The sequence below is a fragment of the Mytilus californianus genome, unplaced genomic scaffold (assembly GCF_021869535.1).
Source record: "Mytilus californianus isolate M0D057914Y unplaced genomic scaffold, xbMytCali1.0.p SCAF_14, whole genome shotgun sequence".
Lineage (NCBI taxonomy): Eukaryota > Metazoa > Mollusca > Bivalvia > Mytilida > Mytilidae > Mytilus > Mytilus californianus.
The window spans coordinates 1,671,051-1,692,863 of record NW_026262626.1 but is presented as its reverse complement, the minus strand read 5'-3'; the positions used below and the strand labels follow the sequence as shown (position 1 = coordinate 1,692,863).

The 21,813-nt window shown below is 30.0% G+C and overlaps 1 protein-coding gene across 16 annotated transcripts in view; it reads left to right on the top strand.

Moving 5' to 3' along the window:
• The window catches only part of LOC127724001 (CUGBP Elav-like family member 2), a 70,587-nt gene that overhangs the window by 33,440 nt on the left and 15,334 nt on the right, over positions 1-21,813 (top strand). For 8 of the 16 annotated variants that reach the window (XM_052230735.1, XM_052230724.1, XM_052230726.1 and 5 more), the window contains exons 5-10: positions 4,470-4,598; positions 8,632-8,711; positions 9,862-9,999; positions 15,278-15,335; positions 16,557-16,625; positions 19,067-19,168. In XM_052230735.1, coding sequence (XP_052086695.1) covers positions 4,470-4,598; positions 8,632-8,711; positions 9,862-9,999; positions 15,278-15,335; positions 16,557-16,625; positions 19,067-19,168 — 576 coding nt within the window. The remainder of the gene's footprint in view (positions 1-4,469; positions 4,599-8,631; positions 8,712-9,861; positions 10,000-15,277; positions 15,336-16,556; positions 16,626-19,066; positions 19,169-21,813) is intronic. The other 8 variants (XM_052230734.1, XM_052230729.1, XM_052230719.1 and 5 more) reach the window with 7 other exon arrangements.

Below are 21,813 nucleotides of genomic sequence, written 5' to 3'. Positions count from 1 at the left end.
AATCTTCAAGTTGGGTTTAAAAAGTTTCAGTTTTTCATTTAAATTATAAAAAATTCAATATGAAGCAGGAAATTGAATCACTAAAATGATGGTTCAGCGTACTCTTTCAGGTTTATTTCCTAGAAAATGTAAAATTAAATGGAATGATACAACTCTGAGGAATATTTCCTCATACCAAATGGTTAATAAAGCAAAGTACTTAAGTCTTGTACGATACAAAGTCGGGAATAAAGAATTTTAAAGTTTTATGACAACCAATTTTCTGGTCTCTTTGTTAACTGTCTCATAGTATATTAATCATAAATGGAATCGGGATTTGCAAAGGGAAAATAAAGAATGGCAGTCAATTAGTTTTGAATCGGAAATTCACTTGACTCTTCATTTCTTGTATAAAAAAACAATTATATTTGTAATTCTGCTGTAGACATTAAGTTGTTTATAACTATTATCGTCAAATTGGGAATTCGTCAGATGTACAAAGTTATTTACTTCAAATAGAAATCTAGCTAAACAATGGACTTCTGACATTTGAAAACCAAATTTGCCTGGAGAAGAATGCATATTCTTGTAGATCTTTGTAATTAAGATCTATAAGCATGTGGAAATCTGATTCAAATTATTGATTATATATACAAAATAGATTAATACAAAGAGTCCACAGTGTTTGGCTTTCTGATTTATAAAAGGGAAAATTACAGGAAATGTGTAATTAAATCAGAGTTTGTTTAAAAATTGAGTTATATTGAATAATTGTTTAAATCGGTACACGTTGAAGAAGTCAATCAAAATCAAGATCACCTTGTAAATTTTTCTGCAACATTTTTAAATTTTTCTTTCATTCATTTAAAATATAGTGCAGACTTAATGTTCTTATTGCTGGAAATAGAGAAATATTTAAGGATATTGTCTTTACTTAGGGAAAAGAAATAAAAAAGAAAATAATGAAAAGAATAAGTGTGTTGATTTCATTCTGTTATGAATATCACAAGTGGCGGGGGGTACTTTCTTGAATTTTAGAAAGGAAAATTTTTGAAAAATTGTATATTTTATGAAGGAAAAAATAACCTTTTCTTCAATTATGTATATCAAAATTCTTGGTGTTGTATTGATTTTCTAAATGGGAATATTTTTAAACTTTGAAATAGAAAGATTTTTGCACTCTTATTTATTCATGAGAAAAAAAACAATATCAGTACTTTGTAAAGAATATTGGAAATTACTTTTGTTTCTGTTTAAAAGGTCAGAAGAATCATTTTCATTTTCAGGTGTCTAGAAAATCATGTAAAATCCATTAGCATTTTAAAGTGAAATTTGAGTATACATTATAATGTCTTAAGATGTAGGACAGAAATAGATAATATGAATATCAAAAAGTTGATTGTTTAATATAGAAGTCATGTAAATATCATATTATTAATTGCATAAAAATGTGACGTGACGTATGTATGACTCTTGAATAATTCATAAAAGATCTGAATATTTGACAAGTTGCAGTATTACAAAGTAGATGTTGTTACAGGAAAGATTCTTGTGAATGATTTCTGCTTGTTTGCAATACAGTTGATATATTAACAGTGTTTTTATGTTGTTTTTTTGTTTTTCATGAATATATTAATTGTCATAATTTTTCCAAGTGCTGCAAGTACAAGTTATCAAAGAGTTTATGTAAAAGATTTTCTCAAGGTTTAGGAACAACAAATAGGGGATACAGATTTTTAAAAGATTTTGCAAACAACTTTGAAATGCTGGACTTGTTAAATAGAAATCTAAAAAAATGATTCAATCAACTGTTGTTTCCTTAAAGAAACCTCCCATTTGTAGGTGCACAATTAGTGTTGTCCAAATAGAATTGAAAAAAAAAAGCAAAAACAAAAATCAATTTTCAAAATGATATGAGGATTTTTAGGATTATTCAAATTTAACTTGAAATACAAAAAGTAAAAATTAAATGATAGCATTTTTTCATTAAATATTTATATAACATGAGATTATGCTTTAAATATGATAAAAACGACAGAAATATGATCAGAACAAAGAATATAATTTAAATTTCACATGTTTAAGGTTATTGTAATATTGAAAACATAGTTGATTATAAGCATTGTGTAGCCTTCAAAAATAGATCATCAATCATCTGAAATAATTTTTACAACTGAGCATTTTTATAAAAATAAGAAGATGTGGTATGATTGCCAATGAGACAACTCTCCACCAGAGACCAAATGACATAAAAGCTTACAACTATAGGTCACAGTATGGCCTTCAACAATGAGCAAAACTCATACCTCAAAGTCAGCTGTTATAGGCCCCGAAATGACAAATGTAAAACAATTCAAACGAGAAAAACTAAATGCCTGATTTATGTACAAAACAATGAATGAAAAAATAGATATGATAAACAGCAACAAACAACCACTTATGTATAGAATGCTCATAGGATAAAAAGTTCTCAAAATTATCCTACAACCCTTGTACCTAAAATCTGGATTGGTTATGGGGATATGATTTTAAGACAATATATTAGAACTTTTTCACTGATATTACAGACATTTTTTACTGCTAATGAACATCTATTTTATAATTATTCATCAAATTATATTTCTTGAAGTAAAAGTGATAAATGCATTATTTTTTCGAGTTTTAAGTTTCAATTAAACATGCTAAAGTTGTATGTAAAATCATTTAAAGATCTGTGACTTAGAAAGAAACTTGTTTAAACTTGACATTTACTGTCAAAGACATTATCAAACTACTCTGTAGATCAGTATTCAAATTAAAACAACATGCAAGTAGAATTGATAGAGAACCCTGCAACAGGAAGTCACATTATACAGGGAACCCATTATACAACAACAAAGTCAATGCTCTGTAAACGTTAAGACAAATTTCATGGACAAGTTATGTAAAATAATTTGAAAAAAAAAGAATAAAAGTTTCACATGTTTTATAAAAAGGTATATATCAAATCTTGAAAACTTGTACTTGTTTTTGTGAATAATATATGCTGATACATTGACTAATGATTAAGTTGTCACTCATACTGTACAAATTTAAGAATTGATCACTTATAAATTCATTATTTACCATTTCAAAGAAAAAACAAGCATTATCCAAAATTTAGTTTGGTATGATGCATTCACTCAGAAATTAATATATTCTTGATATTTCTTTTCACATAAACATGATAAAAGAGAGGCGAAAGATACCAAAGGGACATTCAAACTCATAAATATTTTTAGTCCCCTACCGACGAAGTCGAAGGGGACTTTAGGTTTGCACTCCGTCTGTCTGTATGTATGTCCGTCCGTCCGTCCGTCTGTCTGTCTGTCCATCTGTCAGTCCGGCAAATCAGTTTTCCAGACTTTTTTTCTTCATGCTTGAAGATATTGATTTGATATTTGGTTTATTGATTTATCATGACAAGTTACAGGTCAAGTTTAATTTTCACGATTTTAGCTTTTCTCTTTGTTCAGTTAAAGCCCTTTCCCTAGAATTAAATTTTTTTATGAAATACTTATTAATTAGTAGATTTCTGTTCAAAGGGATATAACTCATTTTTTAAAAGACAAAATGACATTTTGGATTTTTTTCCTTTTCTTTGGTAAACTGTTTGAAAAATTTAGTGGTAGGTTTGTTTGTCATTCTTGAAGATATTGATTTGATAATTAGTATATAGTTTTATCATGACAAGTTACAGATCAAGTTGGAATTTTGTTCCAGTCTGATAATTTTGTGCAGAGTTATGGTCTTTGGACATAGAAAATTCACTTAAATAATCAGTTTTTAACAGTTTTTTTTTTGTCATGCTTGAAGATTTTGACTTGATATTTTTATGTAGTTTACACCATGACAAGTTATAGATCAAGTTAGAATTTCATTCCATTACAATGAATTTGTAACCGGTAGGGGACTATGTATTGCCATGCAATACTCTCAGAATGCTTGTTTGACATATTTTGGAATTTTTTTCTTTTTAAATTGATCATCAATTAATGACAATAATTTTCCAAATGATGCTGTTCCTGTGCTATTGTTTGAAAGTTTCTGTTTTCTGTTAAACTTATAATTTCAGAATAATATTCATATTTTATATAACTATCATAAAGGAAGATTGATAAGGTTATCGAGGGAGGATACCCAGATTTTAAGATTGATTAAATTTTGCATCAAGAGATTTCAGAATGCAGTTAATCACAGTTATCACTAATTAAAATCACTTATCAGGAGAGGAATTAAATTTTTCAAGTATATTTATTCAGAAAATAGTTGCCCTAGGGATTGAAAGCATCTATTCGCATTGTTACATTCATTTGAGGAAAGTGATTTAGTGTTTAACTGTTGTGTTAAGTTCCATGTTTATTTTATACCTTTAAAACAGGAATCCTGCTAACTTATCTAATTTCCAATGTTATAAGACTTCTGTAAGGTAGTAATATCTATTTATAAATATAATGAATGTATTATTTCAGATGAGAGAAAATTATTTGTTGGTATGATCTCTAAGAAGTGTTCAGAAAATGACATTCGCATGATATTTTCACCATTCGGTAGCATAGAAGATTGTACAGTTTTACGAGACCAGAATGGCCAAAGTAGAGGTAAACTAAAATTAGAAACATGTGAAACTTGTCTAAATTGAACCCTGGCAACCTGTCTGTACTGAAATCTTATTATAGGTCATAAATAAATATTTTAATATATAAAAGGGTCTAAATAGCTCATCTACTGTATCACAAGCCTATCAACAGAGGATGTGAGTGAACCCTGTATGTGGCACATGCTTTTAACTCCAATTTTAATTGATTAGGATTGTCAGTTTCCCTACTGAAGGTTGGTGGTTCTCTCCAGGCATGTGACTTCTTCCACCAATCAGAATTGACAACCATGATATAGCCAACAGCACTGAAAGTGGTGTTAAACCCCAACAATGAATCAATCAAACAATATTCTGATATAACATGTTTACCCCAACTTGTGTAGATTCTCTGAAAAATATCTGTTAGATATTGAATCCTCTCTCGAAGGTTCTTCTAAATATTTATTAGCTGATAATACTATGGGGTACTATTATCATCCAAGCTTGGCTCACGATAACCTTACTTGCTTTTAAACAGATCTTTACAAATTTTGAGGCAAGGTTTTAGTTTTTAGACTGTCATTTTAGAGTTGTGGTGTTTTTAAAAGTAGATTTTTAATAATCAGAAGCCAAGAGTGCATTCAAAAAGGGACAATTTGTATATTTTTAGTACCTTTCTTTTAATATTTGACAACCAATTTCCTTTTTGGAAAATCTTGGATCTATGGCTGACTGACTGATGTTTCATTATCTGCATTCACTATATATGATATATATACGATAGATATTTGATGGTCGATTAAATTATGGTAATTGATTAATTCTAACACTTTTGGTTCTTCAAAATCAAAGGACTAAAAAGAACTTATACCTCTTTGTATACAAACAAATTATAAGCATACATTGGTGTAAACTCTCGAGGGGTAGTTGAAAGCCTCTCAAGGTTTTTATTGTCAAATTTATAAATTTTATGTTTATGAATTTTATGAAAATAAAGTTTAATCTTATAAAGTGCCCATTTTGTAGAAAAAATCTTCCAGTTTCTCCCTCTTTTACAAATATTTGACTGGAAGTCATCCTGTTTGTCACATTCAATTTGTAAATATTACAGACTCGTTAAAACTATAACCACCTGTTTAAAAACAGTAGCAATAATTCTCCTTATCTGCTAAAGACATCATCAATGTTATGTAACATCCTAAAATGCACACAAAGGCAGACTCTTGTTAAATAATGTACAGGTTCGAAGATAACCTGGCTTTTCAAAGGATGGGTGAAATTTGTAAGATATTATGTACAGTAGCTGATTTGAGTGAAGTTTTATGGAACATCTGGAGTATATTATCTTATTAGAGGAGATATGATGTGATAACCCTAAGTATGTGTATGACCCTGAATTGACAGACTTATACAACATTCATTATCTCAACAGAGGAAGCTAAAAAAATACACAAATTATTTATTACTGGGATTTAATTCTAAAATAATGACTTGATATGAATTATCCCCCCTTTTGATAAAAGATATTGCTATTAAAGTGAGAAGTAGATATGTTGAATACTTTACTATATTGTCCGCTGGATATTGGTTTTAAGGCTATATTGGAAAGAAATGGACCTTAAGTTAAGAAATTTTTTGAAAAGAAATGTAATATGGAAGTTTAAACAGAAAAACTGCTTCTTACCATTACTCTTTGCTGCACTGAACCAGGTCTATATCTTAGACAGGGAATAAGTTTGTGTCTGTACAGGCTTTGAGGACCATTGTTTGTCTTTGGTTGTTTCTCTGTTTGTTCAGAGGAGTTAGTTGTTGATTTGTTTTAATATTTTATCTGTTGTACAGTTCAGTGTTTTTATGCCCCACCTAGGGGCATTATGTTTTTCGGTCTGTGGGTTCGTCCATCCGTTCGTCCGTCTGTCTGTCCCGCTTCAGGTTGAAGTTTTTGGTCAAGGTAGTTTATTGATGAAGTTGTAGTCCAATCAATTTGAAACTTAGTACACATGTTCCCTATGATATGATCTTTCTAATTTTAGATGCCAAATTAGAGTTTTGACCCCAATTTCACGGTCTACTGAACATAGAAAATGATAGTGCGAGTGGGGCATCCATGTACTATGGACACATTCTTGTTTGTGATTCCTGATATCCGTCTTTATGTATTATTGATATTAAGCTATGTATATTTGTTGATAAGTTATCCTTGAACGGTTCCTTGTCCTGAATATGCATGTAATATTTGACCTTGAACATTAAATTACAATCAATCATTGAATCATTCTTGTCTAGCATAAATGATGTATTTTGGTTATTTTACATCTTTTATATCCAGGTACTTAAGTTAAGCATCTGTTTCTGATTTTGTTAAGTTTAAAATATATAAAAAAATAGCCATTGCAGGCAAATGTTGGGTTTAAAACAAATGTAATGACTTGTGCCAAAAGTTACAGTAAAGAAATATGGCTCAAAACACTACACTGATCTTTTAATGTTCTTTAGAAACTTCAACATTACCTATATTTACTTTATGTCTTTTATCTTTTTGTCAAAACTAATGGCACATAGTTTCACATTTGTGAACAAGGATGATTTTTGAATTTGTTAAATTCATTCAAATATTGTAAAAAAAATTCAATCTTACAGTGCAGTGAAAAAATCTCAGAGTAATTAACTCTGCAGGGAATGAATTTTGCAATGCTGAGATTTATGTATGGTAGAGGGATGCTTTTAAAAACAGGTGTTTCTTTAAAAAAAGATGAAATGATGAGATAACTCATTAGTATACCTCAAACCCTGATTGTGTTAAATTGGGTCATCTTAGTATGTCATACTGATGTGTTTCCTGCTAAGGATTTGTTTAGAGGTTTCTACATATTTAGCAATGTCTTTTTGGAGAGCTGCATTTCAGAAAGATAAAAACAAACTCTGCAGTTTGGAGGCTATCGAAAAGTTTTTCATTGGAAGCTTCGACACCAGTACATTTAAAAATACATCTATATGGCCTTATCAAGCTCATCTTCATAATCGTTTTATGATTAATGGTTTCGTTTGAATACACATTTGTAACAAATCAGCTGCACATGTTTAGGTACACATGAGTTGTTAGAAGTGTCATTAACAACAGTACAGGCAGGTGTCACCAATCAAACATTTGTTATAACATATAAATTGATGGATTACAGTTTTCTTTATGGTTGTATTGAGTGTGAAAATGTACATTTACAAACAAAATTTACACAAGATCTATGGTTGTATTTTGCGTTTTAATTTTTCAAGGACTCTGTACAAAATTCCTGAGTCACAATTGGCTTTTAAGTGTTTAGTGATAGTAGGTTAACATATAAACATGATAGAGTCATTGACTGGTAGTTAATGAAGATGTATCTGTCTCATTAGAAAGAGTATTTATGATGATGACCAAAGGAACAGTATTTATCATATTATAATCGTCCTTTGTCCATTCTGTGTTTTACTAAAATCTTCACTTGTATATTTGTAATATTCTTAGTCATTCTACAATTGAATATCCTAATGACTGTGAAACTGTTCAAAGTGACTGCAAGGTTTTTATCATATAAAGATATTTCAGTAGTTTTTTATGCCAGACATTATAGTAGGTCTAATGCAAAAATGCTTGTTTGATAGTAGAAGATCAAAAGAAAAAAATTGAGAATTAATTACATCTTGCAAGCTTGGATATGGTCAACTTTGTTTGAAGGAAGGCCTTTTCTTTCAAACTGACCTGTTTTTTTTTTGCTCAGTTTGAAGCTTGATTAGACAAATGATAGAATCAGTGCAGTATGCAATGATAGAATCTTGAAACTGTTGCACAGTGATATTTTGCTGCTTCTTCCTGTATTTGATATCCTTAGATACCGAAAGTGTTTGTCGTTTATTTCCCCCTGAAGACTGACACCAAGACTGTCAAGCTAAAATAATGATGTAACTACTTAAAAAAACTCTTGATATTCTGACAACTATAAGCAGCTATACGTGAACAGTGAATTATGTACTAATTACAGTCATTATATGTTATTCTATTGTTCTTTTTTTTGCAGGCTGTGCTTTTGTTACATATGTAAATAGACAGTCAGCTCAAAATGCAATAAAAAGTCTACATCATTCCCAAACAATGGAGGTATGTAAATGAACGTTAGCATTCCGCACTAATTATATAATTCACTCATCATCATTATGGTAGAAGTTTTTTTGGCCTACGTTTTTTGTCCTATTTTTTATGCGATAAATCACGTAATTGTGTCTTGTTCCAAATGTAATGAAGTACTTGCATGTTTCGATGTTTCAATAGGTTTTGTTGCACATAGTTATCTTAATAAAAGTCATTTAGATAATAAGGATATTAGTGTCTGATATTAATAGTATTTATAGTACACTTATTTTAAAAAGTAATCATAATCACATCTATTTCTCTTGTAGAAGGTTAACAGTTAATTCTAGGCAATTGATTTCCTGCAACAAAGGGGTCTTTACACGTAAAAACAGAGTGAATGTTTACGAGTCATTAAACACACACAAACATGCATATCCTTATATTGTGGAAAGTTTCAAGATGAACAACAACAATATAAGTGCTATTCCTTTATATAGTTATTTCTAAGTACATCATGGAAAAGTTTGTCTTTTGACCATCCATTCTGTAATCCATACATGTAGATTGACGACTGTATGTTATAATGCAGCATTAGAGTTCAGTGGAATCTTCCAAGGAAGTAAATTTCATCTTGTATATCATGTCGACAGCAAATTAAAGCCCTTATCTTTCAATTAAAAATATATAAGCCACATCTCCGGCTTGTGTGAAAATTGAAATTAGAAAAGCTGCAAGCCATGTTGTGGAGTATGTCTACTTCTTGAGGATAATGTCAACAACACATACTTTAATCTGATATACTATAAAATCAGAAATGTTTGTATGCATCGGACATAAATGCAAGAATAAATATTGGAAATTCAGGAAATGCTACATACAAATAATGCTATTTAAACTTGAAATCAGAGTTTTCATTTTTGCAAACCTATGCTGTCACAATTTTTACAGTAATTAAAACATTGTAAGAATTAATGTATGTATTACAGTATTGTTTTATAAAGGGTTTGCTTTTGTCTGACATAATTTTGATGAAAGAGTTTTAGATATTGACATTTTATTGTAATTACACAAGTTTGCAAGAACGGACTTAATTTTGGGAAAAAAAATCTATAATGTATTAAAAGTTAGTACAGCAATTATCATATATGAAAAAGATATTAATTGATCAATTTTACAGGGCTGTAATGCACCAATAGTTGTAAAATTTGCAGACACACAGAAAGAAAAAGAACAGAAAAAGTTAAACAACATGACAGCCAATTTATGGAGTCTTTCAGTGGGAGGCTTAAATGCTCTTGGCCCACAATACCTAGCAGTAAGTTTTACCAATTTATTACTTTTTACACAAGCAACTACTATGATTGAGATTGAATAATGACAATTTCATTTGTGTTTGCTTGCCATTTGTTTTGCAGTTTGAATTCAAAGTAGTTACTGTAAATTCAGAATTATTATGTGCATTTATTATTGCGATTTTTGAAGGATGGACAAAAATACGAGATTAATTATTGCAATTTCAGGAAAATATAAATACAGATATATATATCAGATATCTAAATGCAAGTTCTTATTATTGCGATATTCACCCAGTCGCATTATTCGCAATAATCAAAACCTCGCAATAATTTCTGAATTTACAGTATTGGGTCAACCAGAACAAAACTCCTACATGATCAGTAACTCTTTATGTGGTTAAGTACAAAATAATATATGCTCAGTAAGTAATATGTTAGGAGACCTAACATAAATAGACATTTCTTGTACTAATAATCCAATATAAGGAAGTAAAATACTTAGAAAATGTAGAATTTCCTAAAATTGACTGATCGATTGTTGGTGTTTTACACTACTATTAGCACTCTTAGCTATATCATGAGGGCCAGTTTTTATTGGTGCAGGAAGCTTAAAGGGGTACCCAACACTTTGACTAAAATAGATTTGGCTCATTTAATTTTCATAAAATTTTGACAAAATATTAACGTTGACCTGTTGACAAAAATATAAAAATTTCAAGAAATTTGAATCACACAATATATAGGAATAATTTCATTGGATAGATAGCAGTTTGACAAACAATAATTTTGATCATTGAGATGCTTGATGTCTCTTTACTGATAGTATGTGATTTAAACGTTTATCTGATTTTTAAAACGTTAACTCCTTTAGGTGTTCTGTACCCTCTTTATTGCCAAGAAATAACCACTGAAACTGGCAATCCTAGTCAACTAAGATCAAAGGTGAAGGCCTCCAGTAGAGTTTAAACTCAACACCCTCAGTGTTGACACCCTGTGATTAATAAAAAAAATGTAAAGCTGATTGTGTTGAAATAAGTTATACTGGTTTTGTGATTGGAAGTTTCTCCCAAAAAATTAAAGGAATTTTTCTTCGAGTCTTGGTTGTGTAAAATAGAAAGACGTAAAACATATAGAACACACATGAAGTCTTATGTACTTTGAAACCAATTTTAGACTGAACCTTTCTTAGGACAAATTTTTTTTGGGATGAAGCGAGTGTTTAGTTTATACAGGTGAAATAAGAATTCATTGATTGTCCTGATACAAGAGTTCAATTTATACAGGTTTATGGTTTATGCAGGGTTTGGTTTATACAGGTGTTACTATATTTAGGTCATCAGTTATGATAAATTATATCTTGAGGATTTTCTGCCCCAGGAATAGATTACCTAAGCTGTATTTGGCATAACCTTACTGATTTCTCTTCAACTTCATACTTGATATGGCCTTTTAACATTTTTGATTCAAGCATCACTGATGAGTCTTTTGTAGACAAAACATGTGTCTGACATTTGAAATTATAAGCCTGGTATATTTGATAAGTTTTTTTTACAGACATTGTATCTCTTATATTGACTTAGAAAACATGCTGTGTAAAAAATGCAGGTTTTAAAATATTTTTCAATTGCATCATTATCCTGAATGTATATATGTTTGCTTTTTGTTTTTTTTCATCTTTGACATTTCTCTCTTTGTAGTGTGATAATATAATCATGTAAAAAGTTCCCAGTGCTGGATAAACAGGCTATATATTTCTTTTTAGTCAAAAAATGAATTCAAGTTTGTCTGATATATTTATTAAATATTCATAGCAAAATTGATCTTTTTGAAAAAGAATCTAAATTGAAGATACATCTTTGAAACCTGATGTTTGAGTTATCTTTATCTATTTCAATAAACTGTTCTTCAATCAATATATGAAGAAGAAAAAAACTTACTGAAATACATAAAGTATCTTCATCTATTGAAGATGAATTAGACAACTATTAAAAACTTGATACTAGTTCTAATCCTGATTTATTATCAAAAACGCAGAAATTTTGCTATTTATTTTTTGTAAAGACGGCTGGCAAATTGCTATAAATCTTCTACCATATTACATAATTTGTTAGGGAAACCAGTTTCTCGCACACCTTAAAATCATTTTAGTTGCAATAAAATTGTCTTCTTTCACTCCTTACTCTGTTTTTTCTGTCAATTAATGCAAGATATATTCCATAGTTTAACAAGTTCAAATGTAAAACCGCAACCACAATGAATCATAAAGATTCTTCTGAGCTTTGAGTTGCTGCCACCAAATATGTTGATGAATAAATAGAATATAAAATGTGAAGAATGATGTTTTTCTTAGTAATAATTAGCCATTTCTTTCAAACTGATAGAGTAAGAGACCTTTGATGTTCAAACGAAAAAACTGCAGTTTAGTGTTTAATGGGCACCAATTACTTAAATTGTGCAGGCTTTACAAGTGGATTATGCAATGAAAGCTAATAAAATGATGATATGTTTCTTGGCATTGGTTTTTATTTCTGGAGCATTAAATGTACCTGACAAAGTTTTTGAAGATGAGTTCAAAGGAAGGAAAAGGGTTGTCATACTATGTTACTCAGTAATTATGAGAATGATGGTACTTATGTGAATGAAAATGACTGAAAAAATAATGATGTTTTTGACAATCCAGACAAAACTTGAAAGCATTACTCATCTGTTCTTTTGTGGAATGGTTGCTAATTCTGGGGATTCAAGATTTTGATGAAGACATTGTAACTGTAAAATTGACTTAATTATTTGAAATACCAAAAATAAATTTACTGTAAGTGCATGACTTTTAAAGTGAACTTTACCAAGACACATGAAAATTGACTTCTATTAATAAAAGTTCTCCCATGTGTGATAATTAAGGTATTTTTCATTCTAATAATGAAAAATATACACAAAAATTGCTCACCTTTGCTGTAAGGGGGCATGGGCTCATTCCCATGCCAAGTCAGACCTGATTGGTAGTCTCTGCTTCTTTTTGAAGCACATAGCATTTAGGTAAGAGCAAGAATAGGAATGATCACTCTCTTGTTCTGTACAATATAAAGGGGAGAGGAGTTATATAATAGAGATAACAAGTTTGTCTCTCTTGTCCTGTACAATATAAAGAGGAGAGGAGTTATATAATAGAGATAACAAGTTTGTCTCTCTTGTCCTGTACAATATAAAGGGGAGAGGAGTTATATAATAGAGATAACAAGTTTGTCTCTCTTGTTCTGTACAATATAAAGGGGAGAGGAGTTATATAATAGAGATAACAAGTTTGTCTCTCTTGTCCTGTACAATATAAAGGGGAGAGGAGTTATATAATAGAGATAACAAGTTTGTCTCTCTTGTTCTGTACAATATAAAGGGGAGAGGAGTTATATAATAGAGATAACAAGTTTGAGAGGAGTTATATAATAGAGATAACAAGTTTGTCTCTCTTGTTCTGTACAATATAAAGGGGAGAGGAGTTATATAATAGAGATAACAAGTTTGTCTCTCTTGTTCTGTACAATATAAAGGGGAGAGGAGTTATATAATAGAGATAACAAGTGTGTCTCTCTTGTTCTGTACAATATAAAGGGGAGAGGAGTTATATAATAGAGATAACAAGTGTGTCTCTCTTGTTCTGTACAATATAAAGGGGAGAGGAGTTATATAATAGAGATAACAAGTTTGTCTCTCTTGTTCTGTACAATATAAAGAGGAGAGGAGTTATATAATAGAGATAACAAGTTTGTCATTACTGTTTTCGTGTTATTTTATTGTGGTGAACTAAAGTAACATAAATATTATATCCACATTTTATACTATAAATTCAAATTCCCAGTTGAAAAGAAATATTTCTGCTGATTTAGAAATCTCAAATTAGTGTTTTCATTGACTTTTACATTATCAAGAAAATTCTTGAATTATAAGGTCATTCACACTATTTTGAAGTCCTGGTCACTTATCTGTATATGGAGGAGAAGGGGTGAAAGTTTTACTGTAGCTACATTGTATATAACTATTCTCCTGTCAATATGTGCTTTGAAACCATTCATAAACGAATTCAAAGCATATCTGTATTAAATGTGGGATATTCTTTAAAATGTTGTTACACATTTGATTCTTCAGTACAGCTGTTAGTTTAATGGAGAAGATGCTTGTTTTATTGGATAAATACATAGTAACTCAGATAAAGATAATAAAATGAGAGCATTATTGCTATTTCTCTCATTTACATGTTGTAATTTGATAGTTCAATCAGTTTAATAGTAAAGAAGAAAGAAAAAGAGGTAGGCAGAACTAATTGGGTTATCAAGAGTATTTTAATAGATTTTTTTTTCAAACCTAAAATGCTCACAGCAATATTAAGGAAGAATGTCTGATATGTCTTTTGTCTATTAATTTGACAAAGCTGTCAAGAAAAATGGAAGCTGTTCAGGCTTAGTACAGACTCAAACCAGAGTACTTACAAGAAATAATAGATGATTGATTGAAACAAAACCTAATGATATAAACATCTAGATAATAAATGGCTGGGAATCTATGTTCTTGTTAGGGTGTAGTTTTGACTTCACAAAAATAAGATCTGATGACCATAGGTTAAGTTTTCTAGCAAAAGACTGAATTAGGCAAAACATGTTCAGTGATTGGGTGTAAATTAACAATGTCAAGGCCAAAGGTTAAAAATAAATTGAAGTAATTTTGTAATTAGTTGCAGATGCTTAAGAATAAGTTAAAAATTGTAAAGAAATTTATGATAATGTTTTGATATTTTATGATAATTAACAATTTATTTGCTCTGGGTAATAGATAAAACTTGTGTTGCTTGCAATACTGGAGTATAATAATACAGCTGTTGTAAAATGGAATGAATTCCTTGATCTTATGTTGATATCTCAGTTCATTCACCCGTAGTGTACATCAGTAAACAACAAACAGCCAATAACAAAAATTGACTTCAGACAGAATCAAAAGTTTTTCAATTTCTAAGAAATAATTGATTTTCTAGTAATAACAGCCAACAGATGCAAGATTCTAAATTTAAACTTTATCATTTCAAAGAATTTTTATGACAAAGTTTGTTTTCACCACAGAAATCATAACAGAAATATAGAAAACTGGTTTGTTTAAAAACTTCAATAATGGTATAATTATGTCATTGTTTAGAATAAACTAATGATTTATGTCCACAAACCTGATGCAGCAAGATGACTAAACCGGCTTTGATGGAAAAGAATTTTTATCTAATAAACATGTAATTACAAATGATTTGATTGTTCTTTTCAGCTATTACAACAGGCAGCCGCAGCAGGGAACCTGGGAATGTTTAATTTAGGTAATATGGGTACGTAGACAATGCTAATTACCTTATTATCTTGTCTGTCTGTTTACAACCATGCCTTGATGTTGACAAGGGTCAGCTAACTTCCGCCTAATGTTATGTAATATTTACACAACAGATATGGCAACAGGAAACATTGGTTATAAGTTAATAAGACAAATTTTAAGGAATTTTTATGATAATTTTGAAAGATTTTATACAGAATTTCTAAACTGAAGTACATGTATGAATATGATACCTGGCACTTGTAAAATGGAATTCCTTCAGATTTTTCTTTTATTTTTCATCACGTAATTGCAGGCCATACACAAAAAAAGAAGCTTTGATTTGTGGCAATGACTAGTGCATTGAAAAATCATGTACAAAATGATTATATCAAGATTGCATAAACCTGTGCAATAGTTTTTTTGCGATATATTGAAAGTTTTTTTACGTCTAGACTGTTAAAAAGTAGTCCAATGCTTATAGGTTAATTTTGTGATTCACAACCTTATCATTTGCCCAATCTGTAGGCATCATTGGTGTTAAATTCTCATTTATATAACTACTAGTATGTGTCTCTTCTAATGTCAAAGAATAGCAGCTATTTGAAGCTCATGTGTCCTAATTTTTAGCATGGCATACAACCCATTAATAACAGTGGTTAGACTTAACACTAGATGATCTTTTTGGAACATCAAAGCATGATGATTTGTAATGTGTCTGTGGCTACAAATAATCACTAAGTTACAATTAACATGATTAAATGGTGTATTTTTTATAAGTCTTATGTCTTTGTTAATTTTATTTTAAAACAATGCAAAACCATTACTTTGGATCAAGTATTAAAATTGAATCCATAAGCAAAGGATTATTTGAACTAGATATGTTTTCTATCAGAGGGGGCCAAAAATACCATAAAATTTACTTTTTAAGTTCACCATTACTAGGCAGTTGTACAATAAAATTAAAGAAAAACCAATAACTTTGTCCACTGTTTTACATGGAGGTCATTGTTAGAGTTGATCCTTGCATCATATTCTTGTGACTGATCTGTGCAGAAACCTCTGTCATATTATTTCTGTGCAAACAATTTCCATTGGGCTCTGATAATACTATAAAATCAGTTTCTGCACATTGTAGGATTAAGAATATGTTAACTGACTACTGTGAAATTAATTTACCTTTAAAAGGTGAAAGGTGGACACAATAAATTAGAAAATATTTTTTTCCTATTTACAACAGGTGGTAATAATGGTCTGCAGCATCTATTACTGGCTCTTGCTGCAGCCGCAGCAGGAAATAACCAAGGAGGTATAATCTCCCCTTTCACATGCTCTTTGCTTTTGTGTTTTGCCAGACAATAGTCTGTTTTTGTAGTGAACACTTATTTTTCAATGTATTTTTGTGGGTATTTGTTATATTATATATCTTGACATTTCAACTTCAATATTGTTGTATGTTTTGGTTCTTTTTTCTCATTTATAAACACCTTACTTTTTTACTTTTTTCTCTCTTTTCGTTATTTTAATTGAATTTTAAGAGTTATGCATTAGATGAAAAATTAATCAGAAGAAAAAAATGATATGTTGTTATGTCATGTGTATGAAATGTCAATTAGAAATCCAGGTATATTACAGAACCTTTTTAAAATAAATTAAGATCACAAGGTCAGAATAACAATATGTTCTTTAAGTTTGGCTGGACATTAAGGTTCAAGTCATTTCAGCTTCTACATGACCATTGTCCTGAGTATGCATGAAATAATTGCCACTGGATGTTAAACACGCAACAATCAATTAATCTACAGGACTGCAAGTTATTGATAGTAAGACTAGGGATTTCTATCAGACACTGAAATTTGTCTTTGGATATTAATATATTTCAAGCCATTATAGTTCTACATTAATCTGACTATCTGTGCTTCACTTATTCCAGACCACATTTGTCCTATCCTTTAAATGATGACTACTGATATTGCCCTGATTTTTAGGTTTTTTTCATTATGATGAATTTCAGATTATTCCAGTTACTACCTTAGATGGAATAATCTAATGTGAAATTACAACCCATTTTCATTTTTCTGTTCATTCATTTGTACTACTGCCATGTCAAGTTTTTTTGTGTAATTTAAATTTCCATGTCCTTCTTGCCACACAGTAAATAAAGTATGTCACATAAAATGATATTTAACTATAGTGCTTTGTGTTGATGTTTTTGCCGAATATTTGTCTATAGATATGGTTCTTAGTGTGAAACATTTGCAGTTTGAATGACTGCTTTTAAAATGTTGAGTGTTTATTATTTATTTAACTAAATTCTTTTAAGTGTGAACAATTCCATTTTGTTCTATTAGATATATACATATTGTTAGTTATAAGGACCTTTAAATTTTACTGCTGAAGTGAGCAAACACTTGGTTATTTAAACAAATATTGAAAAATACCCAGGTAATAGAATTTACCATAGCCAAAGGGAAGTAACTCAATGGAAATCTGGAATATTTTTGTGGATTTTTTTTTAGCTATTTGAACATTGTGTCAACTCACTAGAAATTCCAACTGTATTCTGTAGATTATAAGGTTCATAATTTTTCCATCCATCTATATGAAAAACATGGTGGTAAAAATAGGCTTATGTTTTAAGAAAAATAGGAAGTACATTTGGGGATATTTGAAGGCACTTTTTCAGGTGCCCAACAAATTCAGACCATATAGTTAATGCTTTCATTTAATATAGAATTAACCACACATTACAATTTATATGTGGTGCCTTCAAAGTCCCCAAGATGTCCTTTTCTAAAAAAAGCTCTTAATAATGAAATATGCTTAAAGAACACCAAATTTATGGCATGCAAGAAGGGAACGGTTTTGGTAATTTCGATCGAGTTATACAGAAATTTTTTTTGTTTTTCTTCAAAACTTCAAAACCACTGTTCATTTTTTTAAAGAATAAATCTGTGTCAATCTCTTTAATAGACTATAGTGGTTTGGAACCCTGTCATGTATGAATAACCAAAGATTTCAATCTTGGATAAGTGCAGATGTAGTAAAAGTTATGTTAGATTACACTAACCATGAGATATATTATTTTGAAGAACATATATGAGGAAGTTCAATTAATAGTTCATATTTAAATAGCAGTTTTTGTATAACACAGATAATGGCATTGGTGTTTTTTTTATGAAATAAATATTAAACCACCAAATACAGCACCAAATCAAACCATTTAAAGTTAGAAATAAGTACATTCTGTGGAATAATTTATTTTTTCTAGGGAACTAATTTTCATGGATTAAGGAAGAATTGGATACTTGATTTTGTTTTTATGCCAAAGTCTGCATTCAAACCTTGTATTTAGTTGAACATTTAAATTCAAGGATTCTCTTTTATTCCACAAAAATTGGTATCCCACAAATAGAATAGATTCCATTATAGGTCTAATATGACTAAGCTATTATGAGCATTGTGAAGCAACAATTGTTAACTTGGAATGATAGTTGGAATTTTGCATAAGCGAGTTATGACAGCACTCATTTTTCCTAACTTAGAACAGCATGTTGAGTTCTGAAAATTAATTTAATTAATTTTAAGTCAGTATTGCTGTTTTCCATACCCAGTTTTTTGCCATTTGAGTTTTTAAAAAATATAATCTCACTATTGTTTATTCAATATATATATATATATATATATATATATATTTGACTGGAAATATATAGTAAATTTTGACAGAGTTTACATTTTTGGTTAATACAGGACTATTAGCTGCCCTTGCAGGGCTCCAGTTTAATGGTGGAAATTTATCCACCCCAAATTCACCAAGCGGATCAAATTCCTCCAATAACAACAGCAGTACAGGTACACAAGCATCTGTGTCGATTTTCAGCCAATTCATTAACATAAATTGCTCTTCAATGTGAAATGCAGGGAAATTCTGATTTTGTTATGAACTACTGTATTTCTTTTCTCTACATGTTACATCCCTGCACCATCTAAATTGTAATATCAATCCTTTTTGATGATAGAAAGTGTCTCTTAGATCTTCGTTTAAATGGCATCATTGAATAAATCATCTTGCATCCAGGCAGCCAAAAATTACTTAACATGTAATTGTAACTTGGGCTAGTGTTGAGGACTCTTCATGTCAGCAATGCAATCGATTTGACTGGTTTGTAATGAAAATATAAAATCAAAAGATTTTACTGTTTGAATGAATCTGGAATTAACATGATTAAGTGACCTTTCATAATATGCATGTGAGTTTGTGATATGGCAGCATCCGATCCTATGAATATTTCAATATTACCGTTTTATACAAAAATTACGTTTTGAAAGTAGGAACAATTTTTACATAATAAAGCTTTACCAAGATATCAAATTTACTTCCATAGTAAAATTAAAAGCTTGACATATTGAGATTTTGTAAAGACATTGTCTATTGTTGAAGACTGTTTGTTGACCTTTAGATGTCTTTTGAATATTTGTGTTGTTGGGTTGCTGTCTGATTGATGTATACCAAATATCTTTTATTTTTCTAGTCAATACTATGACAAGTCAGGCTTTGAGTTGGACAAGATTTTTTTTTACCGTCTTGCATCAAGCATCTAAGGCCAGATTGAAGAGGCAGCAAGTAAACATCTAATGACACTTCAGACTATAATGAGAGAGAGAAAAAATCGAACCAACACCCATTTATCAATTTTAGAGGATTTATTGATTTGATGGTCATTCAATCACTTGGTTTTATCTTTTGGTTTCTGTTTCCCTTAACTTTATGTTGATCAGATTAAGCCTATCAGTGAGACTTCAAATTGATATTAAAGCTGCTAGTATGATGAATAAATGATTTGAAACAAGCACAACATTTTATATGCACATTTTTGAGTTCCATATTGCCAAAACATAAGAAATAAAGTACTAGAATACAATTGAAGAGCAGTTAATGTTATTTTTGACTTTCCTGTTTATGTGGCAAGCCTGGCTGTTATTCTCCTCTTGAAGTTTTTATTATTGCAGCATGTTTATCATATTGTATTCATTTTCATATCTATGTCTCATTCATTTGCAAACACGGGTTATTATAACCAGAACAAAATTATCTTTTCTAACAATTGTTGTTATGGCTTAGCTTTCTTGTTAAAACTTGGAAGGTTTTTATACAGTTTGATATATTTAGTTATTTCTTACAAAATTAACATTGTGTATATATGTATATTTATACTCTTTAATGTCATTTAAAAACCGTGATCCTTAATTATTTCCTGTACTGATCTATAGATACAATCTCAAGTTTTCGTGGATATGATACTTATTCTCAATGGAATAAAAAAAAAAACAAAAAACCCATTAACATCCTTAGGGTAAAAAAAAATACAGAGGTAATTTTTTGCTGTGAATTTTATGATTTTTAATACGCTAAAGGGGTCTTGTGTTTGTGTACCCTTTCTCATTGAGTCGAAGTGGGGAAGGTTATAGATATGATTTGTGACCAAATCAAAACAAAAACATTCAAAACAGTATTTGCTGCTTCTCTGCCTATCAAACAACATTAGTAATAAAAGCAAAACTGGTTGACTAGGATTCAAAATAATGATTCAAATTTTTGTTACATTGTTAGCTTTCACATTAAAATTTTGACTTGGTGTGTTGACTGTTGGTCTTACCGGTCTAGTAAAAAACTTGAGTACAGTAAATTCAGAAATATTTGTGATGTTTTAAGTATTCTGAAACTTGCAATAGGATAGGTTTCACAGAAACTAAAACATTTTTGTTCAGAGTTCAACCATTGCAATAAATTGCAAAAATTTCTGAATTTACAGTATATTCCTATAACGTTAACATGATTGGTCGTGAATATGCAAGTAATACTTGAACCTGGATATTAATCGCCAATCAATCAATCAAACATTGCATGACATTCTATACTTCTTATTCTTAAGACAATGGAAAAAATTCCTCCATTTAGATTTAGTAAAAATACCTTGCATTTTTTGAAAAACATTTCTGAGAAAGCCCATATCTAAAATGTCGCGGAAGTAATGACGGATCACGGTTCCTCTTGATATCTTCTCTACAGAATATATACATTTTAACTTCAAAAGTATTAATTAGAAATGTTTGCAGATGAATTTTTTCTCACAAAATGTTTATATTTACTACAGGCCAAGAACACTTTATCATAGTTAAAGAGCCCTGTTATAGTATTAAGAATATAAGGGATAATTTAGTTCCAAGGCATTAAGACTGGTTCCATTTAACATTTGATGGTTGTGGTAGGGAAAAAAGAGCAAAAATTGCAGATAATAATAAAATGTACCACTTTTCAAGAAAAGAACATGTGAGGCACCACTTTCCTCACATTAGGAACTAAATTTACCCTATATTCTTTGAAATTGGACAGATATTTCTTGTGGTTTGAGAAACTTTAAACAATGCATGTTGATGTTTGCCTCAAGAATATAGTAAATGATACAAAAAATGTTTAAAAACAGGCATCCCCTGAA